General features: G+C 43.7%; 1 protein-coding gene across 2 annotated transcripts; it reads right to left on the bottom strand.

Annotated features, from left to right (window-relative positions):
- Window positions 1–110: 110 nt before the first annotated feature.
- On the bottom strand, window positions 111–11,993 carry cdk12 (cyclin dependent kinase 12). 2 transcript variants are annotated; one of them, XM_057014237.1, is made up of 15 exons: window positions 10,082–11,993; window positions 9,134–9,375; window positions 8,695–9,055; window positions 8,313–8,492; window positions 8,085–8,224; window positions 7,830–8,000; window positions 7,313–7,502; window positions 6,492–6,548; window positions 5,214–5,315; window positions 4,708–4,785; window positions 4,497–4,613; window positions 4,287–4,418; window positions 3,569–3,780; window positions 3,005–3,418; window positions 111–1,654 (listed from the first exon to the last, which is right to left on the bottom strand). In XM_057014237.1, exons 1-15 carry the CDS (start codon window positions 11,239–11,241, stop codon window positions 1,239–1,241), a joined length of 3,972 nt encoding a protein of 1,323 aa, XP_056870217.1. In that variant the 5' UTR covers window positions 11,242–11,993; the 3' UTR covers window positions 111–1,238. The 2 variants fall into 2 exon arrangements, with proteins under 2 accessions (XP_056870217.1, XP_056870216.1); XM_057014236.1 differs by having other exon boundaries at window positions 8,695–9,375.
- Window positions 11,994–12,751: the final 758 nt, after the last annotated feature.

Genomic DNA, 12,751 nt, shown 5'->3' with positions numbered 1-12,751 from the left:
TCTCAGGTCCACTGCAGACCAAGCATGAGGAGTCCCAGCAGAGTGGGAGAAAGCCCGCCACCTAGTGGCCGCTGCCGAAAACATTTACAAACGCCAGGAGAGAATTCAACTCTGGTAGCATATTTTCCTTTAATAAACCGAACTGAGAAAACATATATTCCAAAATATTTTCTTTTTACAGACAATTTAAGCTATTTCCTCACACGTTTCCTGTTACCAACGCAAAATAAGGGAACATAAAAATGGACCATTTAAAGCGTACATCATTTTCTTTGAACAGAAAATAATTGCATGAAAAAGAAATAAGCTTTTGTAGCACAAGTTGGCAGGGAGGCAAAATATCAGAGAAGCCCATCGGGAAAAGCTGATCAAGTCTAGTTTTATATCTTAACTAGCGCGTGCGCATGTGTAGCATTAAACAGTGGAACATGGTTCGTACTTCATATAGGCCTGTTATGCCAGAGTGGGTGTTTGTAAAGGATGGGTGTTGCAGCTGACAGACAGACTTACATTGGCATTTTTGGTAAAGGAAAATGATCTTCCTACACATGTACACTGCTGCAGCCCAAGCAGAAACTCAGGTCACATTTGCTGACGACGTCAGAATCATCCAAGGGTTGCTGGCATTAGAAATGAGGCACAAGCTAGCCAGCGTGGGGTTGTTTTTAAGGGAAATCTCACGGTCTTACAGTGTTCTCATCACTGAAATCAATACTTTCAATGTGCCCAGACAGGTTCTTTGAGCTTCCGGTAACGTCCCAAGTAAGCTCAGATACCAGAGCAGACAGCGACCATGTTGTGCTAAACACTGATAAATAAGAAGAGGGAACTGCAGCAGATTTAACAATCATCTGTTTAAGGGGGAAAACCATTACAATTGCTTTTCACCATTGAGTGTCACGTCCCTGGAGCTCAACTTGGGAGTTACTTGTAAACTCAATTCACATAAACTCGTTTATCAGACAGAAAAGTGCAAGGGATCAAGAGTAACATATGGAAGTGCGCCAGTACACGCGTACTGAACTGACAAATAGACCCCAGGTCCAAGCGCTCTCTCCAACAGGACAGCGTGTTCAGCAGGCACTGAAGTCTGGGATCATGATCTCATGTTCAAGGACATTCATTTTCTTTTGGATCCAGCATTTTTTATGTTTACGATCCAGTGAATCACGTTCTGTGCTTTCTCTTCTGTCCCTTGCCAGGGAGCTATGGCCATTCCCCAAATACACAGGTCTGCCTCAGAAAGGGATGGACGGAGAATGGGTGGTTCCATGGGAAAACCGGAGGTCCTGGTCTTTGGGGAACTGCCCAACAGTTGTAGTAACAGACGTCACGAGTCCCGCTGGGGCCTCAGAAGATTTAAGTGGCGAGTCTGCAACCCAGGTTGGAGGCGGCTGTCCCTGAGCCGGAGCATCCACACCAGGAGAAGGCTCCTTGCGTTGTTGAAGGGTTGAAGCCTCCGCGTCCTGCTGAGAAATGAGGTGGAGCAAGGCAGCTGCAACGGCTGGGCTAATGTCCCGCCTGGATTGGGTTTCAGACCCGGCCTGCTGTGCAACAAGAGCTGGAGGTGGTCCCAGCGGAGAGGGCGGACGCTGCTGACTGGGTGGAGGAGCCTGGTTCTCCCCAGGTGGTTTTATTTTTGATGCTTCACCATCTGAAAAAGACAGGACAAAATATTGTCAAAATATAATATACAGCATTTGAGCATGACTGTAATCCTCTAATATCTACATTTGTCAAGAGTCTTGGAAGTTTAACATTCTCATATCCACCATAAGAGGGAGACAGAACTCTACTTATACCAATCGGGCCTCAGACACAAGACCAGCTATGATCATTGTAGCCATTTGGACCTAAATGAACAGTGACTGATCAATGAATACTTCATTTTACACACACACGTGTGGAATTTATTGATACATCCACATTTTTGGGCCATTAATATAAATGCCAAATCATTCACATTTCAACTATCAGGTTTTAAAATTTAAAATGTCTGCTCATGACTGTTTTATTTAAGTATTTTTTCCCCTGTATGGATTCAAACGAAGGAGCCGTTTTATTCCTACACACTGCACTTGAAGGAAATGTGGGAATTTGGTGAGAAAACAGAAGGGACAGCTTGACAAACAAATGGTGACTCATGTTGGAGGATTGCATACGTCGTAAAAGGTTCCCAGAAAATAATTCAATGAAGAAACTAGAACGGTTACAATTCCAGTGTCAGCAGCATAGACTGTAGCTTTATTTAGCTCACTGATCACATTTTTAAACTACTTATCCAGAGCGAACAGTTACAGACAAAATTTAAAAAAAGAAAAAAAGAAAAAAAAAGTGTCAAAACAAAAAGAAACACGTGCAGGTGAGGTCTAAAGATTCCCAACATTTATTTTCAGTTTATTCGATTTTCTTCATGAAAGGCTGACATTACAGACTAAAACAACACCTTTGCGTGTCGACTCCGTCACACCTGTGTTAGAATGAAAATGTAGCGAGGAAGAAAAAATGGGAGAGGGGACAGATATGGAAACAGAGACCGTGATAAAGAAACAAAGAAAAGGGAGGAAGGTGAAGCGTGAACCTCTATTTACTCACACGATAGCGGCACTATGCTTCCATTTGGTTTATTAGAGGACACCAGCATGTGATGTCAGTGTACACAAACCTTTTCCTGATCACAGCTTCAAATGATGACAAATGCGCCATAAACACTCTTAAAGACTATTTTCTTCCATTTTGCTCGACAGAAAAAAAAAAGTGTGTGTCTCTAATGAATAGAACGGATAAAGAAGTGTTCCAAGAACACATAACAGCTCATTTTATTTTGAGAAATAAGAATTTTGTTGATTTTGTCAAATATATCAAAGGGGTTTTTAACAGGAATTTAGAGTAACGAAGACAGCCAGGCGGTTTGCTCTGTGCACCACTGTCTCACAGCCTTCAACCGTTTCCCACATAAACCAAATCATTTGTACTACACACTAAAGACTAAATCCAGACTTGCCCTTGCGATCAGTAGTAGAGGCAGATGAATTGCGTGCTAGTGCCTCCTCTGATGGGACGCCATTGCTCTCATCACCCTGCTCCTCAGTTTGAGGTTTGATGATATGGCTCAAAATAAGAGCCAGGAGGTTGGCCTGGTCTTCCTGGTTCAGTGATGAGTCTCCAGAAGGCGAAGGCTCCTGCGGTTCAGGAGGTGGCTCCGGGGGCCTCGCGGCGGCCTGGGCGTGGTCGTCTGCAGCCCCCTGGTGGTCAGACGCCTCGCTGAGTGCAGACAACGACTGGCTGAGAGTCTCTGGATTGGAGAGGTTTAAGAGTTGTGCTACCTGGGGCAAACTGAGATCAGTCTGGCCCTGGAGCAGATTTAGCAGCACTGCCAACTCTGCAGGGTTCAACTGTTCTGCTGCAGGTCCCAGGCCTGCGTGAGCGCGCACCACACACCACACACACACCACACACACACACACACACACACACACACACACACACACACACGGGGAGGGAAACATTGAATGAAACGCATCACCGTGTAATTCTGGTAAAAGTGGTAGCGATCATGACAACTCACACTCCAAATTAGTTGTAGTAGATGGTTTTCCTGGTGGGGGTGGTGGGGCTGCAGCCGGACTTGTTTGTGGGCGGCTATTCTCGCCACTGCTGGTCCCTGTTGCTTCCTTACGGGGCACTTTAGGCGCAGACACTTCTTCAGGCACCCCACTCTGGCGTGCACGTCGTCTCTTCTTACTCCACAGCTCATGGCAGTCCTGATGGTGAGGAAGGCTGAAGACAGCAGGGAGACATAAGTATACAACACCTGATTGGCAAAGACCATTGCACCAGACCGGAAATCCTGTCATCTGCCCGGCACTCATGCTGACACCCGAGTCCTCCCCTGAAGAAGGCGTGTAATCATTTCAACAACAAAGCAGCAGACGTAAAATGGGACCGCAGCATGCTGCAGAGTCATTGCCGTCTGGCCAGTTTTCCCAAGTCTGGAATGCATTGTTCCTCTGTGGAGAACAAGCTCCTTCCTTTTTGAAAAGATGTTTTTCAGACAGTTGGTCCTGTTATTTTAACCATTGTTTATAGCCGCTATTGTAGCTTAAAGGCGCAACCAGCAATTCCTTGTGTAAATCCTTGAATTGGATCATTTCAGACCAGTCTCGTATCAAAACATTGTTTGTTTTTAAACGTTGCCTGAGGTTGGGCGTTTCAGTGTTAAAGAATCTTTAATATTTACACTTCATATGGTTTTATAGCTTATATTTTGGATTATAATTACTGACTCTGGTGGCGGCATCTTGCTGGGATCAATGTCAGACAGGAAGTCACTGATGAGCGCCTGCTCTGAGGTGCAGCGCCGCGTAGGGTCTAGCGTCAGCATTCGGTCTAGCAGGTCCAGAGCAGCAGCGGGTAAACTGAACAGGAAGACGCGGTTACCAACATAGAAATGGATAATCACAGCACTTTCTTGGCATGGCAACATTTGTACATACAAGGCAAATTCTTCCCGCAGTCGCCTCCGATACTGTTTTTTGGGTTTCATGGTGTTGAAGAGAGGAAGTTTTATGACGTCAGGCCAGACAGCAGGACAGGGACTCCCACACAGGCGGCTGATCATTGACAGAATGTGAAGAGGAAAATGGGGTGTTGAGTTGGCAGCACACATTATTTCTTGAGGGATATAGTCATGAATGTGGCAGCTACCTGATGAGCTCCAACTGTAGAAGCTCCTGGTTAGCCTGGAATATCGGCCGTTTGGTGAAGAGCTCTCCTAAAATACATCTGAGCCGTGATGGGGGGAGAAAAAAAGTAAGACACTGTACAACCATGCTGAGGGAAATAGAAATAAGCACGTGTTTTAGGTGTATACAAGTGTTTTATTATTATAGAAGCTAACTGTGTTTAGTAATTCCCAATTTGGCAGCAGAGCAAAAAGGTCAACAAGACAAAAGTAAATGAACCAACAGAAAAACAATAGTTGGTAACAATGTCAAAACAGAAGATTCGAAGGATTAAATTTAATTTCTTTCCTTATATTGCCAGGGGGAAGAAATATGAACAAGTAATTAGTGACCAATTTGTTTCATCTAATACAGTAAGGGCGAAATACTTTCTCCTTAAAAAGAAACAACTACTGTCGACAGACGGAATAATGTAAAATGATATCAGTATTATCAGAAAACCTTGTGTTGCTACCAAAACGTACTCACCCGCAGCTCCAGACATCGATGGCTGGAGAATATCGCTCCTCTCCCAGCAGGAGTTCAGGGGGCCGGTACCATAGTGTAATTACTTTATTAGTGTATGGCCGACTAGAAATAGCAAAAAAAACAGACTTAGCCCCCTTGAAACGTCGTACACTACATTTCCCAACTGACAAATATCGCCCTCTAGTGGACAGTCGCTGGAGATGAAAGGATATCTGTAGATTCATTACAAATAAAATCATGGGAAGAACAAGTCATTTTCCCACCACCCTGATGAGAATGGTCTTACACAGGTACTCTAGCACACTAAATACCAGTTCAGGACTCTAGATTCTTTTGAATGGTAATTAGTGTTAGACCAGTCAATCATTGAAAATGCAAGTGTTAAAAGGTTCAAAAGTATTTGGGCATTTGACCGAAATAGAACTTGAATAGAGTTTATTTTGGTGACATTTAAATGGAGCAACATCGATTCCATGTAGGTGACAGAGCTGAACTGTAGAGAAAATAAATCCTGTGACCCAACTACAACTTGGTTTAAAAATAAATTTGAACATGGCAGAATCTGATAACGGCATAAACTATACTTTGAAGATCCATCCACCCAAAAACAGAATATCCACAGAGATGAAGGTGCGTTGGTGTCAAAGTTGGCAAATTAGGCCCATTTTTATTAAAGTGGAGAGTCAGTTAGATTTAACTCGTGAATAGATTTAAGATGGAGAACTTCAGTGACATTCTCCGGCCTGATTAAGCCAAGTAATGTTGGTAGCAGAGTGACGTGAACAGTCTGGATAAGTTCAGGATCCTCGTGCATGTGTGACACAGTAAAGCATACTTTCATAGCTGCCAATGGAACTGGCTGAGTCAAGTTTGTTAATGATGTAACCTCTGATAAATGGAAACGGGGCCATTTGTGCAGGGCAGAGAACTTCTACTTAACCTGAACCGAGTGTTCCAAAGACAATGTGACAAAGTGCAGATGGATGATGAGCCAAAAATATTAGGTAAGAAACAAGAGTGTCAGTAAACACCCACCTGTTCTCTGACAACAGGAACTAAAATGGCTGCACGGTTTGCTTTTTAATGCACACGCAGAAAACTGAAACTGGACTGACCATGAAAGAATTCTATTTCTGAAATGGTTGTATTGTAAGAAGCCCATTAAATCAACCTTAAAGGTCTAAACCTCTCACACCGTCTCATTTTAAATTTGATACGCGACCATAAAGAAGCAACATGGTGAGAGACCCAAGCGGAGGTGACGTCAAATGCTCCTACCTTTCCTCTGAGTTGTAGAGCCGAGCCAAGCCAAAGTCAGCCAGTTTGATCTGGCCCCTGGACAGGGAAAAACAAGCCCCAAGTTTTCATTGGCACCAACATGTGCGAGAAAACTAGCAATAGTACACGTGACAAAAACATCCATTCCAATGTTTTCTCCTTTTACCTTTCTAAATTTCACAATGGAAATTTATGACACATTCATGATATTTACATCCCCATTATATAACAGTTAATTTTGTCCAGTTCAGGAATATTGACATATTCATTCAGTAAACTTGTAAATGATACAGCACTAAGTACAAACAAGTCTATGAACAAATTATTGACCTCAGCAAACGTCAGTGAAGGCAATAAATGTCCAAACTCCAAGTGTCTATTTACAGTGGTACAGCAACACAGCAGATAGCATTAAACTACTTTTAGTTATTCTTATTTGCCTTCTTATCTATTTAAATCAAGTCTTTCCTAGGGTTTAATACATGAGGAAAAACCCTATATACTCTAATCTGCAATCGGGATTAATTTTAAATGCCATTAAAATGGAATTGTGAGTATTTAGGTTGTTTGACAGTGCAAAAGAGGTTTTATTTCAAGTCATCAGAGCAGTTCGTGTTGCCTTTCATCTAAATAATTTACATTTTTTAGGTGGTCTGGAAAGAATAAGCTGGATGCCGGAGAAAAGCAAATAGATGAAGTAGCCCATAGTTGATAATGACTCATTAACCTCAATAAGAATCGTTATAAAGGGTTAAATGCAAATTAACACTGGTTAGACAAATTATGCATGGTATTCCTGCTGTTGTTTTAAAATGTCTTACCTGTTGTTAAGCAGTATATTAGAGCATTTGATGTCTCTGTGAAGGAAGTTGTTCTTATGGCAGTAGTCCAGACCCTCCATTAGCTGCCGCATGAAGCTGCGGACGTGCTCATGTGAGAACTGAACCAGACCTGACTCCAGCAGACCCATCAGGTCATGGTCCATGTATTCAAACACCAGATAAAAGGCACCTGAAATCAGAAACATAATTCCATGAACATCCCCTCAACTCTACTAGTCTGACATTTGTAACAATATTATTTATTAATGCCATTACTCAGAACATTTAACTAGTCTATATGTTGTTGAGAGATTACCGGTAAGTACTTTTTAAAAAAAGCTAGACAGCAATCTATACAACAATGAACTTTTACCACACCCCTCTAAAACTCAAATTTAAACATTGTATTTTGACAGACGGTGCCAACATGAAGAAGTCCACCCATTAAAGCCAACAAATGTAATTAGATACGGTCCAGGATATGGCTAACGTCTGACAATGGTTGGCTTCGCCTTACCTTTGTCCTTTTTAAAATCAAGTGCATCTTGCTTGTCAGTGACGATCTCTTTCATGTTGACCACACTACGGTGCTTGAGCTGCCGGAGGATCTTTATCTCTCTTATGGCTGTGATTGGAAAACCTTCCTTTTCGTTGTCTAAACGTACTTTCTTCAAAGCGACTAGTTCCCCTTTCAAGTCAAGAAGAGAAAAGGTCCACAGTTAACATGAGAAATGTGTAGTGCACTGCCTGGTGTCCAGGAATATGTCCTTACCTGTGTCTTTGTCCTTGGCCTTGTAGACTTGGCCATAGGTGCCCTCCCCTATGATGCCAATTATGTCAAATTTATCTACACAGCGTTTGCCCCAGTCACTCTGTGTATGTTTGCGTTCACCATATCTTGGGCAGCAAATCCTGTAATTAAAAAAGAAAAGAGAAACTGGGCTAGGGGTACGGTTACATGAATAAATATTGGAAATGATGAGCGATAAAAGCCACCAACTTTGGTCTTTTCTTAAGGGCTGGCTGGGGTAATGATGGCATATGGCGAATAGGGGACTGTGGGGGTGAAGAGTCGATTCCAGCCAGAGTGGGTGGTAAAGGAAGGTCTATTAGAGATGGCCGGCTGCGGGTATCCTTCTCCTTCCTTGATATCTTCTGAGGTGGGGTAGACTTCTTTGGACTGATTAGTAAAATGCAAAAAAGAACACTTCAGAATAAAAAAAAAGGCAGATAAATACATCCAACACATCTTATAGTTAGGTTTTCTCTCTTAAATGCGCTTGTAGATACACATCTATTCCCCATGTTTATACCAATAGCAATTTAATTAGTATGTGCGATATGTAATGTGCAGCATGATATTTACTTTATGTATCTCCTACCTGTCAAGGATATTTCCCAGCAGTGCAGGGGGTAAAGGTAGGGGAGGTAGAGTTGATGTCTTGTGGAGAGCAGTCTGCCGGAGTGGACTGTATGTAGAAACTGGAGCCGGTGATTTTGCCTGGGATGTGACTGAAGAAACGGGGAGTTGAGTAACTGGTTCTTGCTGAGGTGGTAATGGAGGCGGTGGAACTTTGGTGGCTGGGCTTGGTGCCACGGGAGGAGAGGGCTGAGGAGGGGCAAAAGGTGTAGAGGGCGAAGATGGTGCACCTCCAGGAGCAGCAGTGTGATCTTCACAACTGGGAGGATCCTCTGGCTGTGGTGGGGGTGGCGGAGGTTCCGCTACTGCTCCACAGTCTCTTTCTAGGTGTGGAGCCTCGGTTTTAGCTGAGCGTACAGATGAGCTTACAGGTTTGTGAGCTGATGAAGGAGGGGACGTACCACCGCTGGCACGAGCTGCTGCCTCAGCAGCAAGGCGTTCCTTCTTCCTTCGGCTCAGCTCTGCACCAAGGCTGGAATTCAGAGGCAGCAGAGAGGGAGGAGAGCGGCTAGCTGGGCGGCTGCTGTGGGAGCTGCCCCCTCCTAGGCCAGAGGAAGTATGCCTCTTGTTACGAGACCGGGAAGAGGAGCGGCGGGAAGAGGAGTAAAGGAAAGGGGAGCGACTCCTGGAGCGGCCAGAACGTCTAAATAGAAAAAGCACATTTAGTTTTAATAACAAACAATGGCACTGACATTTTGGATGCTGAAAAATCTTGACAACAGTGAAAGATGTGCCACCCTTAAAACGAGAACATCCACAGCGAAAGCACTCACTTCATCTTCACTATTTTGACTTTAGTTCCTTAAAATAAATACAGGAAAACGCTGAACACACAAACACGCGGATTGATGTGTCCCTGTAATTCTTTCACATCCCTGAAATGTCTCGCTTTGAAAGAGTAAATTAACGTTGAAGTAAAAGCTTGCCACACTTTGGCATCAGGTTTTTGAAGGTTTTCCATTAACACACGGATATACATCCGATTTAAAAATTTCAATGGTCCCACCAATGTTAAAGTCTCAGTTACAAAATGGGGGCTCTGGTCTCCAACTTATTTTTTCCTGGCAAAAAAAAAGCTAAAAAAAAAAAGGGGGGGGGGGGCACAGTAGACAATGGAAAAACACACCCGCTTTGACAATACTTAAATCTGATCATTGTGTTGTGGAAAGTAAATTGATCAAACAAGTGTCCCTGACTTAAAATGGCCGGTGATTTTCATATCATGGAAGAATGTGGATAACTAAATTAGCAAAGTGTGTACGTCCGGACAAATTTGTTGCCTCTTGGCTTTTCAGGACAAATCTGCTTTGCTGGTGGACATTTTGCGACACCTAGACCAAAATACTCACCGAGAAACTGGGCTGGTGCTGGAGGATCTGCGATTACCGTAGGGGCTGATGGAGCGTCTCCTGGAATAGGGGCTGCTGTCCCGCTCGTAGCTGGAGGACCTGTGCCTGCTGCCGTAGGGGCTCTCGGACCTCTGTCTGCTCCGACGTGACGTGTCTCTGTAGGGACTGGGGCTTTGCTGTGGCAGCCTCCGCCTGGAAAAGCAGTCATCACCCTGTGGTCCATACCCACTGCCCTGTGGACTTTCACTTCCAGCCCCTCTTCTAGGGCTCGGTGAAAGTGCAGAGCTGGTGCCCTTCCTCCGAGGGCTTCCCCTACTTGAAGATTTGCCTTTAGGAGTGGATTTCCGGCTCTTTGAAGACTTGCGATGGCTCCTCTCTGTTCGGCTCCTCTGAGAGGAGCTGTGGCTGCCCTCTCCTCTGCCTTCTCTCCGTTGTTGTCTGTCTTTATGTGACTTTCCTGATCGACCACTTTCCTTGCTGCGAGATGATGATGTGGAGGAAGTTGTGCTACCTACACTGGCTGCAAACTGAGTGTGAGCGGGGACCATCAGTTCCCCACGTTTGGGCTCACTGTCTGGGTGGGCCTGATATTTGGAAGAGAGGCCAGCGCAAGCCTTGGTCTTTGTGGAACCCCCTTTCTCGCGATCTTTACTGTTCTTCTTCTTGGATCCACCTTCCCCATTTCCAGGGTCTCTAAATTTATTGGGGTCCTTTGACTTTTTGCGGGAGTGCCTGTGTCCCTTGATGTCTACAGCGCTCACCTCTCTGATGATACTGTCCCGATCGAAGTCAGGTGAATGATCCAGTCGATCAAACCCCCCTCTGTCTGAAGGCCTGGAGGAGAGCGGGTCGGAAAATGTGTCCGAATCCGAGCTGATATCGTCGTACTCCACTAGAGGCTTCACTGCGTTGGCGCCAGGTGGCGCCGTGTCGCTGAGGGAAAAATATTCAGGTCCCAAAGCTACTAATGAGTCCCGATTATGTTTGTTTTTATGTCCTTTTCGTTTTGAGGAAGAAGAGGACATTGAACAGTTTAGATTAGCCTCACCGTCTCTGGTCGTCTTGTCTCCCATGGACGTATAACTCGAGGCCTGCAGCACACCGCTCGTTCTGGAATCCAGCTTCCTCTTGGTCCCATGGTGTCGGTCCGACCCAGGCATCCCTCACGCCGGCGTCGGTACCACTCCAGCGACTGAACCTCGCTTGTCAAGGCGATTCATTCAAAGGAAAATAGTGCCTCCTCCAAAATGTCAAAAAAATTGCTACCAAAAAAAGTACAAGAAAACAGAAATAAACACAAGGCCGCTCACATCCAGTCTTCAGAGCTAGTTCATTCCTTCAGGGTCGTGAACATTTATGTTCGGAGAGAAAAATGCCAAAGCAGGTCCTGGTGCCGTTAAATATACTTGGCAATGAAAAAAAAAAATCCCAACCTAACATCGGAGTATTGTGGTGGCTTCTCCGGCTTGGTTTAGCTAGCACCGCTAGCTAATGCTCGATGGTGAGTATGGTAAAAAGAAAAAGTCCCTCTGTGAAAGGTGTCCTTGTCCGGTGGCAAATTGAGTAGATGTTTTTATTCCATAGAACCACCTTCTGAGCATTCAGAAACGAGCAAATGCCTTCAATTAAGGAAGCTCATTTCTCGAACGAAATGAAAACTTGACCCGGTTGGTACTGTTTGCATATTCCCTTTAATGTAAGTTTTATCCCCTTTAAATTCAATATTGATTAGAAATCATAGTATTTTCGTGTGCAGTAAATGTTCCAGTTTATTATTAATGGCTCTGGGAATCAACCAGGCCTGTATTTAGGGCGATGCTAGTGGATTTAATAACATCCACAGCCCTATCTGATGAAGACTACAAGCGCCATTGTGGCTCCCGTGACAAGCAAGATCTGCGTGCGCACAGCGGAAAGAGCCGGAATAAAATGACTCTGTCAATCATTGTCGTATCCTAGCAACAACCCATCTGTAACTAAAGTCCCGCCTTCTTTGCTACATGCGCTACTCGCGATTGGACAGCTATTACAGCACTTCCGCATCAAGTGGGTTTTGGGTAATATAATATATTAGGTTTTTGGTACAAATAAGTAGTAAGTGACGCCTGACGTTAGCAAATGAACACATGTATTTGCATAAATTAAACATCATTGATCTGTTTCAGTGACAAATTTTGCAACCATCTGTCCACGTAAGATTGATATGCAGTTATATCACCTAAAGTGTTATGTGGTAAAACCTAAACGTAAATACCATAGTTCATAGTTTTCATTTTTTTATGAATGTACGCGCAGTTATTGACTCAAGATAAAGCCTGATTAAATGGTCAGGATTTATTTATTAACGACTATACCCTTCGTTGCACTTATTATTTAGATGGATGGATGGATGATGGATGGATGGATGGATGGATGGATGGATAGATAGATAGATAGATAGATAGATAGATAGATAGATAGATAGATAGATAGATATAGATAGATAGATAAGATAGATAAGATAGACTATTCATCTATCTATCAGGCATACAAGTTATAGGCCTAATTAATATTGTTAATTTTTTCAAATATTGCAGTTGTTTGTTTTTTTAAATATTGCATTTGATGACGGATTAACTGAGCAATGTAATGTAGAATTATTTACATGTAAATTCGGGTAAACTAAAATTA

The sequence above is a fragment of the Takifugu flavidus genome, chromosome 18 (genome assembly GCF_003711565.1).
Source record: "Takifugu flavidus isolate HTHZ2018 chromosome 18, ASM371156v2, whole genome shotgun sequence".
In the NCBI taxonomy this organism is placed as follows: Eukaryota; Metazoa; Chordata; class Actinopteri; order Tetraodontiformes; family Tetraodontidae; genus Takifugu; species Takifugu flavidus.
This window is presented reverse-complemented; position numbering and strand designations above follow the sequence as displayed.

Excerpts from the sequence above, each read along its gene's own strand:
- cdk12 (XM_057014236.1), bottom strand. The coding sequence starts at position 11,241 with ATGCCTGGGTCGGACCGACACCATGGGACCAAGAGGAAGCTGGATTCC. Across the intron at positions 8,493-8,694 it reads CTGGGAAATATCCTTGACAG|TCCAAAGAAGTCTACCCCAC; the intron begins GTAGGAGATACA and ends TTTACTAATCAG. Across the intron at positions 3,781-4,286 it reads AGCAAGATGCCGCCACCAGA|CCTTCCTCACCATCAGGACT; the intron begins GTCAGTAATTAT and ends TGCTGTCTTCAG.